Source organism: Python bivittatus, unplaced genomic scaffold, assembly GCF_059951505.1.
Source record: "Python bivittatus isolate LINGU-HERP-01145 unplaced genomic scaffold, Pbiv_v1 ctg000590_np1212, whole genome shotgun sequence".
NCBI lineage: Eukaryota > Metazoa > Chordata > Lepidosauria > Squamata > Pythonidae > Python > Python bivittatus.
Window position 1 is genome coordinate 6157535 of NW_028277086.1, and position 22212 is coordinate 6179746.

At 39.7% G+C, this 22212-nt stretch overlaps 2 protein-coding genes across 2 annotated transcripts; one reads left to right on the forward strand and one right to left on the reverse strand.

The window, feature by feature from the left end:
- Window positions 1-2376: 2376 nt before the first annotated feature.
- LOC148214737 (uncharacterized) lies at window positions 2377-3611 on the forward strand. The gene is made up of 2 exons (XM_088149248.1): window positions 2377-3055; window positions 3603-3611. The coding sequence occupies exons 1-2, from the start codon at window positions 2447-2449 to the stop codon at window positions 3609-3611; spliced, it is 618 nt and encodes a 205-aa protein (XP_088005374.1). The 5' UTR covers window positions 2377-2446.
- A 2528-nt stretch (window positions 3612-6139) lies between these two features.
- LOC148214738 (proto-oncogene Mas-like) lies at window positions 6140-10194 on the reverse strand. Its single transcript, XM_088148929.1, has one exon. It carries the CDS (start codon window positions 10031-10033, stop codon window positions 9095-9097), a length of 939 nt encoding a protein of 312 aa, XP_088005055.1. The 5' UTR covers window positions 10034-10194; the 3' UTR covers window positions 6140-9094.
- Between the last annotated feature and the right edge of the window lie 12018 nt (window positions 10195-22212).

The window sequence follows — 22212 nt, forward strand, 5'->3', positions numbered from 1 at the left end:
AACTGTTCTTAGAGAACACCTTAAGTAACTTAAAGAGATTTTTAAAAGTGAAGAAAAGTGGATTAAGCGGCGAGATTGAGCCTTATAAAAAAAAGGGGAAAAAAATCTTTTCTTTTTAACTTTCCCTTTTTAGTGGAATTGGCAAGATGTTTTTCTTTTAAAAAAATATATTTTTAACTGGACTGGCTTTTTCTTTTCAATACTCAATAATCTTTTATCTTAAGCTTCTTTTTTGATTAAGATTTTTCTATTGTTATAAGAAACTTATATTTTTTTATTTGGAAATGGGGAAAGTAGAGTTAAGAGAAAGTAAATGAAAGAAAGTTGCACTGCCATCTAGAGGCTCGATACAGTGTCTTTTTTTTCATTGTGACGTATGCTCAAGGACCCTGGGCTTTCTAAAAAGATAGTGGGATGTGCATGTTTATACAGGTGCCATCCTAATAACTATAAACAAGAAAGTGGAGTTGAAAGCGACTTTGAAAATATTCAAGATGGAAAGTTTGAGTTAGTCACAAGAGCCTTGATTAGTGGCAGTAGCTCTTCTTTCTGCTAGAAGCTCTGCTTTGCTCTCTATTCCCCCCCCAGTTGGATTTTTAAAGAGACCTAGCCTTTCCCCTCCTCTTCTTTTTTTTTTTCTTTTGCCTTTTTTTTTTCTTTCTCCTGGCAAGAACAAAGATAAAGAATCCTTTGACTTAATGAAGGTTTATACAAGATAATAGACTATACGAGAAACACAATGCAGAAAAAGATTTTTAAACTATCGAGGATGACTATAAAAAACTGGAAGAAGAGCTGCAGAAATTCCCGCCAAAAAAAAAAAAGATATTAAAGCTAAAATGGATTTAATTAAACATAAAACGGGATCAATGGAAAAGGAAGAAATATCACAAGAAATCAGAAACACTAAACAGAATTATTTTGAGGCTTATAAACTCAGAATCAAAAGGGTTAATCAACTGATAAATGAAGAGGGACAGACTTGTTCTTGGTACTGAGGGTGAGAAAAAGATTATACAAGATTATAATGGAAAATCGTACTAAGAGAATGCATAAAAAGAAGAAGTAAAACAATATTGAAAGAAACTACTCCAGATGCCTAAAGAAAAAACGAGGGGAATACAACAATGATGGAACTGACAGAAGCTTCAAAAAGCAGAATGCTTGAAAGGACATTTATTATTGCTTTCTCTTATCCAATAATATAGAAAAAGGAATAAACAGCCAGATATTTTGGGATATTGAATGAAAAGGGTGAACTTAAAACTATGCAAGCGTTTGAATAAGGTATAAAACTGAGATATATAGTAAAGAATTGTATTTGATTGTAAATGTTTTAAGAGATTAGACTAAAATTCATACATGGTCGGATATAGTAACATATAGATTTTAAACTGGAGATATTTTTGTTGAAACATGTAGTGAAGAATTAAGTGTGTTTTGATAATGGTTAGAACTGTAACTTTTAAGAATTGGAAGAATGAAAAAGTACCTATGCAGGAGGAAGTTATTGAAAATTATGGAATGTGCAGAGATGAGTTAAACTGATATTTGAAATTAGAGTAAGAAGATAAGTAATTTTATATGACACGGGATTTGTTTTATTAATGATTGGATGAGAAAATATAGTAATGTAATGGATTAGGAAATTTTATAATAGAAATTTGATATTAATTATTATATATATACACATATAATCGATGGATAAAAATGTATTACTAATCCTATTGAAAGCTAAAATTTCTTGTAATAAATGATTCTATAGACTAGCTATGAATGATTAATAATTGATAATTGATAAGTATACAAGTATATTTTGAATAGATGATATGAGAATTTAAGATTATGAAAGGGGCACCAACGAGTTGGTAACTGGTTGACACACGGTATAAAATGGAAGATGGTTTTTTTTATGCCTTTGTATGTTTTTGTTTGTTTATGTATGTTTTGTGTTTGTTGTAAAGAATAAAAAATTTTATTAAAAAAAACCACAATAATAGTAAATAAAAGAAGAAAGCCTGGTTCATTGATATGACTATTTATCAACCTTTTTACTTCAAAGAGGGGGGAAATGGATTGGGCTGTCTGAAGAAGAGGTTGTACCCTAGCAGTGTCAATCCAAACAAAAAAACCCCAAACTCTCTTATATCTGGCAACTGCAAGAGCTAATCCAAATGACCTTTCCAAATTTATTTTAGTGAACTGAAGACTTTACAAGAGTTTTTACGGTATTTTGCGGTGCTTAACATGCCACTTACAAGATTCGGTATTTGATAACTATGAAAATCTACACAAAGAAGAAATGGCAAAACTCTAAATCTTGTCATTTATGGCTGGTTGAAGTGATGCAGATAGATGAGTGAAGGCTGTCTGTGTGAAATGCCTTGATGGGCTGAGGGTGACATTTCTGGCCACTATAATCTTAAACATTGCTGTGGGGGCCTGGATGGGGGACAACGGGCTTCAGCTGAACCCTGGTAAGACAGAGTGGCTGTGGATACGGGGAGCCTCAGGATCTAGGACTTTGTCATCTTTGGTTCTTGACGGGGTTGCACTGCCCCAGACAGACCCGGTGCGTAATTTGGGGGTTCTCCTGGACTCACGACTCCTGCTCGAAGAGCAGGTGGCAGTCGTGGCCAGGAGGGCCTTTGCACAACTTCGTGTTGTGCGGCAGTTACGCCCCTTCCTGGATCAGGGGGACCTCTGCACGGTCACTCATGCCCGGGTCACCTCCGGGTTGAACTACTGTAATGCGCTCTACATGGGGCTACCCTTGAAGAGTATCCGGAAGCTACAGCTGGTGCAGAATGCGGCGGCGTGGACAGTTCTCAATGCCCCTAGGAGGGCACATATAACACTGCTGTTGCGCGAGCTGCATTGGTTACCGGTTTGTTTCCGGGTCCAATTCAAGGTGTTGGTCATCACCTTTAAAGCCCTTCATGGCACGGGACCAGGTTATCTGAGGAACCGCCTCGCCCTGGTCACTTCAGCCCGTCCCACTCGGTCCAGCAGAAGGGGCAGGTTCCAGACCCCACCGGTCAGGGAATTTCGATTGGTGGGGTCTAGGCAGAGAGCCTTTTCTGCTGCAGCGCCCGCCCTATGGAACATCTTGCCTCCTGAGGTCCGGTGTGCCCCCTCCCTCATGGCCTTCAGGAAAGGGATTAAATCCTGGCTCTGCCAGAAGGCCTGGGGGCAGGAGGGGGGCCTGCACCTGTGGAGATGGCTGGTGGGATGATGGGTTGCCCCCCCCCCCCAGCATCTTACAGGTTTTTATAGGGCCAAAATTAGAGGAGGTTTTTTAGGGCATTTTTAATATGTTTTTTAATTATTTATAGTTTTTAGCCATCTTGGAGAGAATTGTGTTTTTTCTTTTTTATTGTGAGCCACCCAGAGTCACCCATGGGGGAGATGGGCAGCATACAAGCCGAATAAATAAATAAATAAATAAACAAACAAACAAACAAACAAACAAACATTCCCTTGTCGTTCTTGGCAGGATCAAGATAGGTGAAAACACTCAGCACAGCAACACTCTGCCATGAAGTCCCACATTGACTATAAAACCTAAAAACTGCAGACTCCCCTTATGTGGTGTTCTCCAGCTACGTTAGTCTAGAGCTCTCATAATTTCCAGTTGGCGTGATTGGTATTTCTGAGGGTTGTAAAGCAGCATATTCAGGAGTACTGGATTGGGAAAAGTTGTTGGATGACGTCGACAGAGGAATCCATTACTGCTGGCTTTTGAAGCTCTAGAATGTTATTTTGGAGACAATATAAATTGAAGGTTTGCCACCATTTTTATGTTATTTATTCAAAATAGTGAGCAATAGAGCCCCATGTTTTAAAGCAATAATGGTTAGAAGATCCTCTGGGGCCCAAAAGAAGGGGACACACAGAGCCCTGGGTCCTTAGAGGACCCCAATTGCTCATCCTTCATCTATAATACGTGTGTAAGTGTGTTGCTAAATATTATCTTGGTAAAAGTTAAAACTGGAGTGAAAGAGAGCCAGTTGGGTGTAGTGATTAAGGATACCAGGCTAGAAACCTGGAGAAGGCGAGGGCAAACCACACCCAAAATTCTTCCCCCAAAAACTGCCTAAATTTGTCCAGACACTGATTTGGAGGTGCTGCGTGCGCACCCACAGAGAGCGCTAAATAGAACTTTTGCAACTCTGACTTTGACAGAGGTAGCCCTATGAAAACGACTCCCGTGTTTGTTTTTTAATTTCCCCAACCAGTTCCTCTTCGTTTTGATGAATGAGAATCTGCTCTCAACATGTCTTTCGAAAGAGAAAAGAATTTGGGGAAAGTGTTCCGATCAGCCGCATTCACAAAGCAGGCTACTCTTGATTATTTATTTATTTTTATTTATTAATGTATTAAACGGATATGGCTCCCATCTCCCCCAGAGGGGGTCTCGGGGCTGCTTACAATTAAAATCCGAAATAATAAAAACAATAAAAATAATAAATTTCCACATCAAAGTAACTAGGAACAATCAGCTTACCATCCAGGCCATCTGGTTAGTTTATGGTCCGTGTGTCCTGGATTAGAAAACGACACTATCAGGCGCCCCCTGAACATGCCCAAAAATTCCAGCAAGAGAAATCTGAAAGAGCCTTTCCAGCAGCCGGAGAATAACCAAACCCTCTTTCGTAAGACGAGGAAGCCTTTGAGACATTGCGAGGCACGTTTTGGCACAGGACGAAGCAGAACCGCGATGGAATGGAGCGAAGACTAGACGGGCCTTTCTTGAACGGCAGAAGAACCCTCGGCTGTCATTTCTTTTTTTCCCACAGCCGTGACAAAGGGGCGCTGCAATTCTGACGTTATTTCTTTAAACACCAGAATAACCGCGGGGGAGTTCAGGGACACCCTCACGCAACCTTCTCTTGCGCCCTCGCCGAAAAGCGCCGACGGCCCCCTCTATTCCGGCAGCGGAAGCTTCGGCCTCCAGGACCCGGACCCCCTTCGACCCCCCTCCGAGCCGGCCCCCGCCTGTGCGGAATGTGCCCGGAAACTCCGAGCCCCGGGCGCCTTCCTCACGGGACGCTCGCCCAGAAGCGACTCCGCTCGCCCGGGTTTCGGGCGGCTCCCGACGCAGCGGACCAAGCCGGCGCTCGCAACGGGCGGGGAAGGGGTGAGCCTGCCGCGCGCCGCGCCGGGCGAAGGCAGGAGCCGGGGGCGCTGCAGGCGCAGCTGCTGCCCTCCCGCGCACCGGCGCGGCGGAGTCGAGCCCTCCGCTGGCCGGCTCCGGCGCCGAAGCCCCGCGGGCAGGGCGAGGAGGCGGAGGAGGGCTGGCTCAGCCAGGCGCGCAAGCTCCGCCCGCTCCTCGCAGCACTCCTCCTGCTGCTGCCGCCGCCTGGGCGCAGGGCGGCGGGCTCCTCTCGCTCCGCGTCCATCCGCTCGCGGGCCCGCCGCGCCGCATTTGGAGCGGAGCTTCCTCGGCCGCCGCTGAGCGACCCAGCGCGGGCGGAGCGGAGCGGGGAGAAGAGGGGCCTCGCCAGCCCCGCGGGAAGCGGCTCTAAAGCGGCGCTTCCGAGCTGAGAAACCGACCCCTCCGCGGGGCCGGGCGACCCGCCGCTCTCCGGCAGAAAGAGCGCGCGGGGCTGGCCCGGGAGCGCCCGGCCCTCGCGAGCGCCGGGCCGCGAGGCTGACGGGGCCGGGGCAGGTGGTCCGCGGTGGAGAAGATCTGGAATACTGACACCCAGGGCAGTAAGACAGAATCATCCCCATACCTGAGGTCGCCCCGGGGTGGGAGAACGGAATATAACCAGAGCAGAAAAGCCCGGTTGGGTTTTCCCAGCGCAGAGGACGGAGGTCACCAAGGCATGTTTGAACAAGCGACTTCGTGTTCCCTTCTCTGTTCTTTGTCCTCGGGGCGCGTTTCTTTCTTCCAGGGAGAACTTCTCCGGAGGGGCCGCCCCGTGGATGGAGTTCCCTCCCCAGAGAGACTCACGTGCACATCATTTCGGTGAAGATGCTTCTATTTTCCTGGGCTTTTTGAATTGGCCTTGAATTTAATTCAGTGTTGAAGGACTGCTCGCAAGCTGCCTAGTTTGCATGAAGTTTTTTTTTTGCACTTTCTTGGTTTTATTGTACAAGTTTTCATTTTCATTTTTTAATTTTTAAATAGCGTGTTTTATGGTAAGTCACCTGGAGAGCTTCGGCTATTGGGCAGTCAGAAACTTTGAATGAATGAATGAATGAATGAATGAATGAATGAATGAAATTTTACTGCATCGGCTTTTTAAAAAAATAACTGGCAAATAATTTTGATTTTGTGGAACCTGAGGTCTTGGGGAACCCCAAGGGATCCTTGGATGATACTTTAAGAAACACTATTTTAGTCAGTAGGAGTCAAGCTCAACTCAACTTTTAGGTGCATTTAGCAAATGATAGAGGACAGGTTTTACACAGTTAATTTATTTAGTCTAAACAGGGTTAGCCATTATCCTATTCTTTTCCCCCCAATATGCCCTGGGAGCTCACCTTCCAGAATGTAAACAGCATCATTTGAAGAAATTGGCAGTGTTGAGGCAACATAGTTAACTGTTATCTGCAGTTGCACAGTATGGTGGGCTGAAAATGAACTAAAAGGACTATTTTGAGCAAAGGTCCTCAGCCGTCGAAGAAGAAGGAGAAGAAGAGGAGGAAGAGGAAAAAGAAGAAGAAAGCCAGGTTCAACGTCTTAGGAGAATACGGTTGCTGACCTGAGACACTGTACAAAGAGAGAGGCAAACGCCCAAAGTCATCAGGGCCAAAATGAATGCAGCAATATTGGGAAAATTCAAAGAAAGAGGCCCCAGGGCACCAAATCAAAAGTAGCCAGGCTGTATGTCCTTATCTGAACACTGACGGAAATCACTGTTCATATCCTGAGTCTCATAGTTTGGCATTTTTCTTCCAGCATTTCCTTTCCAACCCCCTTTCGTTTCATATCCCTCCACTGCTTTTTCCCCCATATTGGTCAGGTTCGATCATTTCCCCTCCATCCCCTGGTCCAACTAGGAGACCAGGCTGACCGGCAACCATGGGCAACCAGCAGAAGCCGCCACACACATCATGATGTCATCATGCAAAACGATGTAACGCAACACTCACTGTGGCACTGATGATGCTACCTAGTGGGGTGATGAAACGTCTGCAAGCAAACAGCCAAGCTCAGAGAGCACCAGGACTCCACAATGTAATTTAAGTCACACGAATCACGTAATTCGGTCTTGTGAGCCCGGACATTGCTTGCCTCCCCCCTGGGGGCCCACAGCTGGGCAGTGTCAGTCCTCAGAAATGTAGGGCCTTGCTAGTTGCACAGACCAGCCTGGATTTGCCTCCCTCCTCTTCGCTCTTATGTGCCCAGAGGTGGAAAGATTTGCCATTACCTACAGGGAAAAATGGATGGGGTTTTTTTTTAGAGCTTTGACTAGAGAATTAATCAATTAAATTGATTAGAGAAAAGACATTGATTAATTTTAATGCAGATTGGAAACGCTTTTCGAACTTTTTGTTAAACAGAAAAAAAATGAATTCATGTTATATGGATTTGACAATTAGAAATAATAGTAGATGACAGAAAAAAATGAAAGTTATGTTGTGAACTTGGAGTAAGAGCTTAAAGCAAATTTATCTGTTGTAAAAGAAAGTCGGAAGTCATTTTCCTTTTGTATTTCTTTTTCTTTCTGCACTTTTCACACTGTTTCCTTTTTCATACTTTCCTTTTTCCTCATCTCTACTTTTTCTCTTAATTATTAGTTCTTGTTAGTTTGTATCCTATAATCTTAAAAATCTAATAAAGGAATCTGAAAAAAAGGAATCACTGCCTGATTAAGTTCTGCCCTACTAAATATTTCAGCTAAGATGGGCTTCCTTCTGCAGTTGGTCAGCCACTGTGAGAACAGATTGTGAGACTAGATGGGCCAGGGGTGAAATCTAGGAGGCCACTGCCTATGTTCTTATGTCCTTATTACTGAAGGAGCGCAATGGCCAACTGGGCTTTTGAGGCTGAATCTCTGCAGTTGAAGTCGAACACCACAGGCCTTAAATTGCCTCTCATCTTAAATCCTTTCCCATCTACTATCCTAATCCTAGGCAATCTACTTTGGTTGAATTTCCATTTAGAAAGAACTTGGTGGTGGGAATTTTTCTCAGCTTTTCCTGCTTGGGTTTGAGCATGTGTGACCAACATAAAATAGAAGACAGTGGAGGAGGTAGAACGTGATCTCTCTGGCCATGAATTTGGAGTAATGGAAGGGTAATTTCAAAGGAGAGGAAGATCACTCTTGGCAGGTAGAGAGTAAAAAGCATTAGTGACATCAGGGAAAAGGAAAATAGCCCAGCATTACATGAATCCTTGGGAAAGGTAGTTTTAGAAAGCTGTGCATCTCAGTGCCCACAGGCAAGCACATGACATCTACAGACTCAGTTATTTGCTATTAATTTATTTGCTAAATTTCTATCCTTCAAAACTGAAGATGGCTAACAACACATAAAAAGAGAAAGTATAAACCACAAGATTGCAATTTAAATGAAGGCAAAATTAAAATCAATATCATTACATTGAAAATCCATTGCGCAAAATATTTAAACATGCATGGGAAATTAATCAAATATATGTATTGAAGCATGGGTGATACTATACAATGAGGTTTCCAGAGTCACAGATCAATTCTGACTGGTACATGGACTTTGCTGGGTAACTGGCTGTGAGGATAAAAAAGCAGGGAACATCAAAGCATTTTAAACAGTGTTTGGAGCATTTTTAATTTGTGCTTGAAAATGAGCAAAGGGCGAGTGCAGAAATTGGAAGATCAGGAAAACATTCCATTCAGCTGCTCCCAGCTAATGACTAAGATCCAAGAAAAGTTTAACCCATTTAATCCATGTGTTATCTCCTCACATTGTCTCAAAAGGATCTGTTTGAAATGTCTTGGAGAGTCCTGACTACGATGGTTGAAGAAGTGACAGATTAATTTCCTAAATTCCTTGGCATTACATGTCTGGTAATCTTGTATTTGCCAAAAGAGGTTTACATCAAGTCCTGGATATTAACCAGGGAGCTATAGAAAAATGAAAGATTTTCACTTGTGTGAGAACTTCATAACTGGATGTCAACCTGGACCTCTGGTTGCTCCTCATTCTCTTCTTCCTCATTAAAAAATTTCTGGAGGATGTTTTTTAGGTTGAACGTAGAATGAAGTTCCTTCTTTCTCCCCAGTAGAAAATAGATCAGTGGGTTAACACTACTGTTCAGACAGGCACATAAGTAGCCATATATAAATAAATAGAAATATTTCTGACTGAAAATAATATAGATGAGATAAATGATGGTTGGTGGAAAAGAAAAGATGAGGAAGAAAAACAGGGCAAGCAAGATGGTGATGAGAAGTTTCCCTCGCCTCTTCCTCTGTGATTTAAGGTAGCCTTTGATGAAGAGGGCCAGACTGGAGACCAGCATGAGTGGGATGCAAATGGTGGTACATATGAAAAAATACTTGAGTATGTCAAAAATTTGAATTCCTTTAAGAAAAAGAATGTAATGAATTGTGCAGAAGAGGAAAGAGACTATCCATGTCATGGCACAAAGAATGGTGGACATGTATGGGGGCCGATGGTACTGATACCAAATTGGGAAGAAGATAGACAAACACCGGTCAATGCTGATGATTGTCAGAAGAAATTGAACAGTGCAGTAAGTGCATACGAAGCATTCTGCAATTTCTGTGGTGGAATGCCCAGTTGTTATGACCAGAATTGCATGCAGAAATAGGGTTATGAGGGTCCCGCTGTCAGCCACAGATAAATTGAGGATATAGACGGTGAAAGGCTTCCTCTTAATCTGGGAACCCAACACCTGGATGACAGTTCCATTTCCAATAAACCCTGGAATACAGATTAAAATGATTAAGGAACAGATGAGTTTATCCTGAAATTCAAGTTGATCAATACTGTCCTTTGAGCATGTGGCATGAGTTCCATTGTGTTCAGTACAACTGTGTTTCAAATTTCCCATTTCAGCATCCATGTTGGTTGTCATCTTCAGTGGAAATGAATCTTATTTTGATTTTGTTGTTTGTTTGTTTCTGCTTCTTGTTGAGGGTGAATTATGGACAGCTAAAGACCAAGCCACTCACCCTTTTTTTAGTCAACAGAGATCAAACGTCATTTGCCTCTGTTTTGGTTTTTCCAACAGGTATGGTGGAAGATGTGTGGGAATCTTCACAGAAAATCTTCAGTGGAAGTCATCTGGGTTATGCTTTTGACTACTACTGCTTTGGATCTTGCTCAGGAAGGCAAAAGCTGAGACATCAGCCTCCCACAAAGTAAAAGACTTGTTTCACCTCAATTCCTTTCCATAGAAGCAAAGCAGAAATAACTCATGGAGGTCAGTTTGTTTTGTCACTTTGCCAGATAAAAGAGGAAATCCTTGTCGGTTTGATAGGAAGTAAGTTTTCTTCTGCTCCTTCACAAGAACTGTGTAATATCAAAAGTGAAAAGAAAACAAACAATGGTCATATGATCAATCTATTGGCAAACGATATGGATTTATCCATTTTTATTTTAAAGTGTAATCACAACTGCTGTACAAATTATTAATCATAATTCTTATCCTTCTCAAATGATCACTTTGGGACCATGTATAAACAACAGAATGTTTCATGATATTCTGGTTGGTTTATATTGGGTCAGAGCTGAACCTCACAGGAGAAGAAAATGTCCATTGGAATCACTAACGGATTCTTTGTTTTTATACGTGATAACAGCAGCAAGACTTTTATGTACACATAAGTGGAAAGATTTGCCATTCCCTACAATAGAAGAAGGGATGGTGCGATTGATGGAGCTGGCTGAGATGGTGAAATTGGCAGCTTAGGTTAGAGAAGAGACATTGATTGATTTTAATGCTGATTGGAAACCTCTTCTGGACTTTTGGTGTGAAACAGAAAAAATGAAATCATGATATATGGATTTGACATTTAGAAATAATAGTAGACAATAGAAAAAAATGGAAGTTATGTTGTGAACTTGGAGTAAGAGCTTAAAGCAAATTTATCTGTTGTAAAAGAAAGTTGGAAGCCATCTTTCTTTTGTATTTCTGTTTCTTTCTACACTTTTGTTTTCTTTTTCATTCTTTAACTTTTCCTCTTTTCTACTTTCTATCTTAATTATTCTGGTTTTTCTTTTTTCTTAAATTCTAATAAAGTTATTTGAAAAAAAAAAAAGAATGAGTACCTGAATTACTTCTGCCCTAGTAAATATATCTTCTTATGTGGAATCTCAGATGGTTGGTGATAATTTAACAAGGAGTTTAACTGGCTATTGAATTTGAGTTTCAGAAATTTGTGTATTTTTTTCATCAGTGTAAACATTAGCTGGAGCTGGCATCCTCATGAAGAACAGAGCAAATCTTCCCAGCAAAGGAAGAACATTCTTCCAAATGGGAGGGGGATTTTATTTCCTGAGATGGGGTGGAGCATTGGGGAGTGGGAGGTGCATGTTTAGAAAGTCCTCTCGTTATTTACCAGCTGCTTCCACTCACTGCTGTGGAAGGAAAGAGGTCTAAAAACTCCTTGGCAGGGTTGGTGGGTTGGTTTCTCTAGGAACGGGGAAGGGTCAGATGGAAGCTTTGTGGCCCAGTCACAACAAGGGATGAATGGGATTGTTGGTTTCTGTGCTAGGGAGAGAAATTGAGTCGATGGGAAGTGGGAAAGGGAAGCATTTCCTCTTCTGCTCCAATCTGGGCTCCTCTGAATGGAAATACAAATAATCAGGAAAAAGAAGAGAAAAGGGAACTTTCCTGTAAGGCTGTCCAACATTTCTGCATGAGCAAAAAGAAGTGGCAAAAAATCACCCTGGGGTAGTTGTTTCAGGAGGCTTCGAGAATTTGGGGATTCAACATTGAAATGGCTCTATGTATCCATGGGTGAATGTAAAGGCCTCTGATCTTGATCTGAATTCTAGGCAGAACATTATTTGTGATACCATTTATTATATTCTTCCATCCTTGATGTACTTGGAGTTTTATTTTATTTAATTTATATTGATTGATTGATAGACCTATAGGAAGGTGTCAGCCCTTTGAGGTAGGGCAGGTCAGGAAGCAGATAGAAAAAGAAGTACTGGAACTGGAGTAATATTGAAAGTCTGACAGCATTTCTCCTCCCCTCCCTCTTATACCAAAGATCTTCTCCAAAATCTTGGTGTTCTTCTAATGTATAGCCTGTCATCCCAAGGTTCTAGGTAGCTATCTTCTCACTAAGCTAAGCTAAGCTAAGCTACGCTACAGTATAAGACAAAATAATAAAATAAAATAGTAAAATAAAATAAAGTATACAATGAAACAATAGCCATATACAACACCAGCTTAAAAGCCAGCTTAAAAAGTAAGGACATATTTTTGCAGTGATATAAAATGAATAATTACTTGAGTTGAGAAAGGAATGAATATGGGGGAGAAAGAGCAGGGAAAAGGGAAACAAAAGGAATAAACCAAACAAAATCAAAAACATTTGGTCGGACAGGAGACAATTATTGAAATAACTCTGCTCTCTATGACCTGAAAAATGTAATCAGGGAGTGCAGTTGCCCAACATCAGGAATATCCAGAGAAGGTGCTCCTGAATGAAAATGAGGAGCTTAGAACTGGGTCATGGGTGGGGAAAAAGTCAGTAGGAGAAGAGGAGGACAAGAAAAGGGCATCTTCACAAACCTGACGAATATTGGAAAGGAAAGGATGTTCTCAACAAATAACCACATCTGGCCAGAACAGCAGGAGGAGATTTGTGAGTTACTGCAGATCAGGACATGGTCAGGCCTGAGCCCTCACTAAAGGAGGATTGGCCTCGTGCTGATAATCCACAGTGGTGCAAGATTGAAGTGCTATAAGACACATTATAGTGGATTCTTCAGAAACACCCACACTTGCTCCAAACAGATGCAAGAAGTCAGTTGGGGCCACTGGTGCTTTTATGGCAAGCAGGCTGGCATGAAGATACAGGTGGTTATGTTGGCTAAGATTTACAGTGCTGAGGAAGGACACCTAAAAAATGGTTGCTCCTCCACCCAATTGATTTTCTTTTTCTTTTAATAACTGGTCATCCATGATGGATGCCTTTCTCTAAGAAATCATACTATCAAATAATCTCATCCTAGCAGTTCTGAAGACTAATTCTGAACTGAGAAAGATTTCTTTTCATATAACAGATGGAAGTTCTACCTTTACTCTCGACATACCTGATGATGATTGTGAAGAATCCCTTTTGAGAACCAGCAAGTCTCTTCAAGAATCGAAGGAAGTCCAGAAAGCTGAAGTTCTTTGATGAATGCAGTTTGGTCTGTATTTGAAGTACATGTGGTGAGAAAGCAGAATTTATTCAGTGCCAGGAACAGATTTCTGGGTTAAAAGAAGAGGAACTTGCTTCATATTTTGCTATATACTTAGAAAGTGTTTCTACAAATTTTACAAAAAGGAAACATTGAAAGACTTACTAATAACTTGGAAGGAGAAACAAGAAGTATCAGACTGAAAATCAGTCTTATCTTATCCCTGTTTACAACTTCAATGAAAATCAGGAAGCAGCTGAAATTGAACCCAAACTCTGTTTCATCCTTTGCCTGGAAACAATAGTGATTCTTGAAATGTTTGCATGAAAATTTGCAGTAAATGGAATGGATAAATAAATCTTTTTTGTAGTTTTCTAGTAATTGTGAGGTTCATTAGAACACTTGACAGATTATACAGTTGTTATCTTGTTGACTGGTGTGTGTCTGACTTTGGATTTTTTTTATCTGAGTATTTTTTCTTAATGGTGAGGAAGACGAAGAGGAGTCACTCAAGATCTGGGCACTTAAACCCGAGAAAATCCTTGAAGCATCTAAGAATTGGCTGGTGTGGGTCTTCTGGGCTGTGTGGCCGTGTTCTGAAAGTTTTGTCTCCTAACGTTTCGCCAGCACCTGGGACCGGCATCTTCAGAGTGCAGGAGCACAGACAGGAGCAGTTCTCTCTGTGCCCAGGGTGATGTGACCCTTTTGTGGGAGATCTGAAGGGGGGGATTGGTGGTGTGTGGTGGGGGGTTAGGGTGTGTGGGGGGTTCAGGGGGGTGTGGGGTTTGGGTTAACAAGTGGCTGCTTGTTTTGGTGTCAGAATATGTGTGTACACACATACACACATACACACATACACACATATTCTGGCTGTTACTTAGGCAAAAGGGGCTGAAGCATTTTTTAAGTCTTCTGCTAGCATGCAGATCTAATCAGCTGCCTGTTTGATCCTCTCCTCTTCTCTCCCACCTTCAGAGTCCTTTATCTGGAGTGAAATTGGGTGAGCCTGTTTTACAAGTCTCTTTTGCTTGTTTGTTTGTTTCATTTTGCAAAGTGTCCTTTTGTACTTTTGGGAAGAAGAGCTCATTGTGCCTCATGAAATGAAATGAAGGCGAAAAAAGCCAAGGAGAAGATTCCCAGCCCCTCCTCCATAGAACAATTAATTTTGATGGTGAAACCTCAAGATGATACTATTCTTGTTGCTGAGTTTCTTGGAACTGATGTTAAAATGCTTCCTGTTTCTTTAGGCTTGTAATATAATTTTTATTAAAAGAAAATTTTACATCAGATGAAAAAACTATGGAAACATAAAAGAGTAGAAAAAGAATTATGAAATATGAAAGACTAAAAGACAAAGTGAAAGATTAGAAAAGAAAGAGAGAAAAAGAAAGATATCTAAAGAAGTGACTTCCGACCTTCTTTGCAGCAGTTGCAAACATAATTCCCATTTCCACCCTACCAGATTTCATATCATGGTTCCCTTCCTCCCATGAACAAACCTTTTTAATCAAGGAATCCCCAAATCCCCAATTCATTTTTATCCATTTTCAGCAAAAGGTCCATAAAGGGTTTCCAGTCTTTTATAAAAGTAATTGTTGTTTCCTCCTTGATCAAAGAAGTCAATTTAGCCATTTTGGCAAGTTCTCCTATCTTTACAACCTATTCCTCCATGATGGGTATTTCTGTATTTTTCCATCTTCATGTGTATAACAGCCTCACTGGAGTTACTATATATAACAACAATCATCCATGAGCCTTTTCTAGTTGACTATCTATAAGTCGCAGTAAGAAAAATGGTGGTTTCATCTGAATATTAATTTTCAAAACTCTCTGCATCACCATTTGTATTTGTGTCCAACAGTTTTTTTTTTTTCACAAGTCCACCATGCATGATAAAATGTCGCTTCCTGTTTTTCACATTTCAAACGGTAATTAGAAGTGTCTTTATACATCTTAGACAACTTCTCTGGGGTCATATACCCATGGTGCATCATTTTGTAAAAATTCGGTTTTAAACTGTAAGAGCCCCTTTGAGTTCTGTTGTTGCCTGCAAACGTCATCTTGTTTTTTTAACAGCTTTTATTTACTTTTTTTTTTTTTGGTCCTAGTTATGTTGTATTTCATTTTCTTAGTTACCTTCTGAGGTGCCCAGAGTCACCTGGAGGCAGGTAGTGCCCAAATCAGATACATTAAAGTAAATTAAATAACCCTCGCCAGTGGGACCGTTGTTGATAATTTAATACAGATACTCACTAATAACAGGGAGTGTTTAGATAAATGACTAACCCACCATCTTGTCTTCCATGTCTTAACATAATTGTTCTGAAATAACATACATTTCATAATAGTCCTAGTGATAACCAAATATTTCACTTTTTTCCTCAATCTTTTTTTTTAATTCAATAAGCACATACGCATACATAGAATTATAACTTATTTCCAACTTCTATTACTTTTGCATATAAATTTAGTAATTACAATTATAGAATGAAATATTAGATGTGTATCCCACCCCCAGGACCAATATTTTTCTTAATCATACCTCTTTTCAAAAGTATAGTAATTCTTGTGCAGGTGTAGATCCTTTCCCTTTCAATAAAACAAAATCTATAAATATATTCCATATCTCTGCAAAGTCATTTCGCCTTTGCAACCCCCTTCTGACTTTAATATTACACGTTAACTTATCATTAATTGCAATATCCCACACTTCTTTATACCATTCCTCTATCTGATAATCGCCTTGTGTTTTCCATTTTCTGGCTATCATTAGTCTTGCCGCCGTCATTAAATTTGTAATTAAATCTTTAGTAGCTTGAGTGCATCTAACCTTATCATACAGTGTATTGATAACAGTGCTATATTTGGACATAGTTCCAAATTTATCCCAATTATCTCATTTATCTCTTTAAATACCTGTTGCCAGAACTTCTGTACCTGTTTACAACTCCAGCACATATGGAGATAAGTACCTGACTCCTGACATCCCCTCCAACATGTTCCTGAGTATTTCCTATCAATTTGGTTTAATCTTACATGTGTCAGATACCATCTCCAAACCAATTTAAAGTAATTTTCCTTTATCCTTTTTTTAAAATCTGTGTTCAGTCATTACCGACTCTGCAACTTTCTGGCTGGCAACTTTCAGCGTCATTAAGCCGCTGCGCCACCGCGTCCCCACTTTCCTTTATCCTTACCGACATAATTTTTAAAATATGCATATCCCATATCTTACCCCAACTCTGATTACTTATTTGTTATGTTAAATCATAATCCCATACTGATTTGAGACAATCTAGTTGATCTTCAATTTCTAATAATATCTTACAAATTTCACTTGTTTCACCTTTAATGACTATATTGTCTTCTTTATCTTCTCTCTCTAAAATCATCTTCTCAAATCTTGTGTAGCCTCTATATTTTCATTTATCCACTCCCTAGTCCACTTCTCTAATTGTATATACAGTAGTTAAACCACAATATCTTTCTTCCCCTTAATACCTCTCTTATTCTATCTTTACTATTCATTTCTTTCATCCAATCCTTTATTCGAAATATTTTCTTCTCCCTTAATTCCTTTTCCAATTCCTTCTTTAAATTTGTAGGGAATTTTTCCATCATCACCACTGGGGTCAATGGGGAGACAACTGGCTTTAATTTCTCCTTATATTTTGCCCAAATCCTTAAAATAGTTTTAATAGTTCTCAACCCCATCCAGCAGTTTCTTAGTTTGTCAAAAAATACATTTTCCAATTTCCATTCCACTTCTTGTGTTTCCATCTCTAACCAGTTCAACTCTCCTTGTCCTACCATACCATCTATAATATATCTTATTTGATTAGCTGTATAATAAAGTCTTAAATTCGGAAGCCCCAGTCCTCCAGTTTTTTGAGACTTTCACCATCTATTTTTATTCACCCTTGCTTTCTTGTCCCCATTACAAAAATTATTAAACGTGGTTTGCCAACTCTTCATCTCTATCTCTGTTACCTTAATTTTTTTTTTTTTAATCTGCGCTCAGTCGTTACCAACTCTGCAGTGACTGCTTGGACGAGTCCTTTTGCAGTTTTCAAGGCAAGGTGTTTTGGAAGTGGTTTGCCAGAGCCTCCTTCCTAGAGCAGAGCCCAGCTGGCAAGCACAGGAGGCGTGGTTTCCGTTGCTTCGTGCCCTTTTTGGGCGAGCGCGGTTTCGCGTTTTACCGGCAACTGCTCCCGACTCCTTTGCAAGGCGCCGCCAGCATTTTTCCTCCCACCGGAGTGAGAGTACCCATTTATCTACTCACGTGAGTTTTCGAACTGTTGGGTTTACAGGAACTGGGGAGGAAACAGGAGCTCACCCTGCTAACGCGAAGGCTGGACTCAAACCGCTGAAGTGTCGACCATTTCTGGCCAGCAACTTTCAGCGTCATTAAGCCACTGCACCACCACGTCCCCCTTGTTACCTTAATTGGTAACATCCTAAATAAATAAAAAAAAAATATTCTAGGTAAAATCTTCATTTTAATCATTGCTATTCTGCCAAATGATGATAATTTAATTTTCCTACAATCCTCCAACTTCTTTTTAATCTCTTTCTTTAATTTATAAACAAGTTCCATTTCTAAATTATCTAGCTCTCTTGTTATATTTATTCCTAGATATTTTATTGAATTCTTTAACTTAATATTTATTTTGTTATTACTCATAAACCATTTCCTCTTACTGTAATTAAATGGCATCATTTCTGATTTGAACCAATTTATTTGCAGCCCCATCATTTCCCCAAATTCTTTCAAGTGTCCTTGTATTCCCTCCGATGACTCCAAGGGGTTTTCAATAGTTAATAAAGTATCATCTGCAAACAAGCTTACTTTAATTTTCCTTTCATTCCCAATCCCTTTAATGCTTTCAACCTCTCTAATGACATTGGCTAAAATTTCTATATCTAAAGTAAATAGAATCGGGGAAAGGGGACAACCTTGCCTCATACCTCGGGCTAGTGAAATGTGATCTGTCCTTCCATCGTTCACTACAACTGTTGTAGTATTTTGTCGTTATAATTGATTTATCAATTGTTGAAATCTTTCCCCAAATCCACAGGTTTCTATTGTTATTTTTAGAGCTGGCCATTCCACACAATCAAAGGCCTTAAATATGTCCAAAGCTATTAGACCTGCTTTCAGTCTGTTTTTATTTATTGTATTTATTAAGTTCAACTCATCCAGTTGACATCTGCCTTCCTGCTATAAAACCACATTCATCCTTATTAATATATCTAAATAGAAAAGTATTCATTCTTTTCACGATTATTGCCGTCGATATTTTAGCATCCTGATTTATTAACGAAATTGGTCTATATGATCCTGGATCTGTTAAATCTTTATCCGTCTTTGGAATTAATACAGTTAACGATTGTTCCCATGATAATAGGATCTTGTCTCCTTCTATTACTCTATTATATGGTACCTTTAGTTTAGGTATCAATAAATGTTTAAATATTTTGTAATATTCCGGTCCCAATCCATCTACTCCTGGGGATTTCCCCCTTTTAGTTTGTTGATAGCTTCTTCAATTTCTTTATCCGATACTGGTTGTTCCATCACCCCCATCATCCTCCTGCAATTTTATTATCCAGCATTTCCTTATATATTCTCTAATCCCCATGGGTTTACCCCTTGAGGAATATAATTCCTGATAAAAGTCTGGAAAGACTCTTATTCTATCCTTCATCCAATTATGGCTTTTCCCCATTTTATCTTTATTTCTTCCAACTGGGTTCCTCTCCTTTTTTCATTGTGCAGACCTAGCCAGCATTTTAGAATTTTTATTACTATACTCAAAAAATTCCCTTTTCAAATATATCAAATTTCTCTGCGCCTTCTCCATATCTTTATTCTCCAACTCCTTCCTCTTTGCTTGTAATCGCACAAATATCCTTTTATCTCTGTCTTTTATATATTTCCACTCTCTTTAATTTCTTCCTCCAATCTCTTCTCATCCCCTTCCTGTTGCCTTTTCAATATACATGATTCTCTAATACAAATTCCTCTTATTACTGCTTTCATTGTATCCCATAATACCGCTCGTGTACATTGTCCTGTATCATTAATTTCCCACATTCCTTACCATTCTTTTCCAATTTTATCCACAATATGCTTATAATTTAAAATCTTCATATCTAACCTCCACCACTTAGCTTCCTTATAATCTTTCTTGATTTTAATATCCATATTAACCAATGCATGGTCTGTAACCTTAATAACCTCTATTTCAGTATTTATTACTTTAGGAATTAATTTTTTAGATATAAAAATATAATCTATTCTTGAATAAATCTTAGACACCAACGAATAAAAAGTAAATTTATTTTCTTCTGCTCGTACTATTCTCCAAACATCCTTCAGCTCATTTCTATTCATAATCCAAGTTAAATCAGTAATTTTATTATGGCACTCATCTACAGAGGTCTTCCTGTTTATCCATCACCATATTAAAACCTCTGCCATTACAATATAACCCTTCTGGAAATCCTCCATATCTTTAAACACCTTCTCATAAAACTGCCTCTGTTTCACATTCGAGGCATAAATATTTACCAAAGTATATTCCTCTCCCCCCAATTCACCCTGTATCATTATATATCTGCCCATAGAATCCTTTTTTGTCTTTATTACATTGAAACCGCATTTCTTTGATATTATAATCGACATTCCTCTTGCTTTGGAGGTCCCATAGGCCTTTTCATAAACAGCTGACCATCTTAACTTAAGTTCACTTATGCCCTCTTTCACCTGACATGTCTCTTGTAAAAATATTGCATCTGCTTTATCTCTGTGCAGTAATGCTTCCACCCTCTTCCTTTTGATCCTAGCCCTTTAACATTTAAAGTTGTAAACCTTAACCAATTATCCATAAAGTTTGTGAAATCGTTCTTAACTGGTCCTTTAAGGTGAAACTCTTAACTAACATCTTATTCCCCAGTCTCTCTTCTCCCCCCCCCATACCCACACGAAGAAACTTCCTCCCTCTTCCAGAGGTTAATAACCTCTCCCATAGTTCTTATGAACTCTTTAAGGGGGGAGAAGGCGGTTCCCCGGTTTAGGAGTAACAGCAACATTTCCAGTTCTTCTTCTCCCAGTCCATCTCTCTCTCTTTTTCCTTTTCCTTATACTATTTTCCTATATACACTAGTAGCCAGATTCATAGCAATCCAGAACATACTTATTCTTGAAAAAGTCCTGTGTCTTTTGGAAAAATAAGTATATTCTTTTGAATCACCATTTTTGTAACCCCAAATATCTACAACCCATAAGTTATCCATCTTTTTGTTAAGTAATTAGATAAACAGACAAGACCTTCATGGGGATGTTGATAGTTTGATATCAAAGAGAAAAGTTAATTGGTGGAGTTTGCAAAATAAGGACTGTAAAATGAAACAGAAACACAATGGGGTATTATATGTTTCTTTAAAGATGGACCTGGGTGACAGAATCTTGCCAGCCTGATTGTGCTTATCTCCCCTTCCTCTTATACACCAGTGAATCAAGGAGTCTTCTTCTCAGAGCTTAAAGAATGCTTCATCCATAATCATTCTTGGATATTTCCCTGTGGAAATATGTAGGAAAGGTGCAATTTTCATAGTATAGATTAATGTCACTTCCACATAACCTATGACCTTGGAAAGCTAAGAAGGGTTACACCTGTTTAGTGTATGAATGGGAGACCAACACTGTCATTGAATTCTCCAACAACATTTTTCCTATGAACAGTTTTCATAATCAGAAGAACGGTTGAGTTTTATTTCTGTTGATAATGGTTTTTCCCCTTAAATTGCAGTGTCCTGGATTGTCCTCCTAAACCACTGATCTCAACGTCTCCTAAACAAACAAACAGTTCTTGCACAATGGAACAACAGTTTAATTTTTCAGAAGGTAGGAACAGCATGTAAACTATATTATACAATATTTTCCTTTCCTTTGTGGCTCCTACTAATAAAGAAGACCTCAAGTGTTCAAGATGCATAATTAGTTTATTCCAGAGTTCAAACTCTAGCACCAGATCACGAGTCCCCATTGTTTTTTCCCCTGAGGGTGGTGTGGGGGATGATGGGAGAAATGGCATTTTGAAAACATTCAGTGGGTGCATTCACAAAATGTCTGCTGAGGGAATTAGTCATTCAAAAAACAGCTCTCCTGGAGAATGTAAGAACACCAGCGCTCTGATACCTGCCACTTCCTCTGGGTAACATCATCCCAGAATGGTCTTTTGGGGGGACAGAAGGGATGAATTCAACCTCCATGTCCTTTAAGAGAACTTTCACCAAAGTTATGTTATTGCAAACCCAAATGCATTTCTGAAAATTAAGAAAAAGCAAGAGTGGGAAGTATAGTTTCCCTTTCAAAATGGTTGGTTTTAAATTAATTATCAGGTTATAAAATTCTGGGGCAGAAAGCCTAGAGAACAGATCAATTCTGACTGGTACATGGACTTTGCTGGGTAACTGACTGTGAGGATATAATAGCTAGGAAGATCAAGGCATTTTAAACAGTGTTTGGAGCATTTTAATTTGTGCTTGCAAAGGAGCAAAGGGCGAGTGCAGAAATTTGAAGATTAGGACATCATTCCATTCAGCTGCTCCCAGCTAATGACTAAGATCGAAGACGAGTTTAACACATTTAATCCATGTGTTATCTCCTCACGTCATCTCAATAGGATCTGTTTGAAATGTCTTGGAGAGACCTGACTATGATGGTTGAGGAAGTGACAGACTAATTTCCAAACTTCCTTGGCATTAAATGTCTGGTAATCCTGTATTTGCCACAACAGGTTTGTCTGAATGAAACATCAAGTCCTGGATATTAACCAGAGAGCTATAGAAAGACAAAAGATTTTCAATTGTGTGAGAACTTCATAA

Coding starts and splice junctions, on each gene's coding strand:
- LOC148214737 (XM_088149248.1), top strand. CDS start 2,447: ATGGGGGACAACGGGCTTCAGCTGAACCCTGGTAAGACAGAGTGGCTG.
- LOC148214738 (XM_088148929.1), bottom strand. CDS start 10,033: ATGACAACCAACATGGATGCTGAAATGGGAAATTTGAAACACAGTTGT.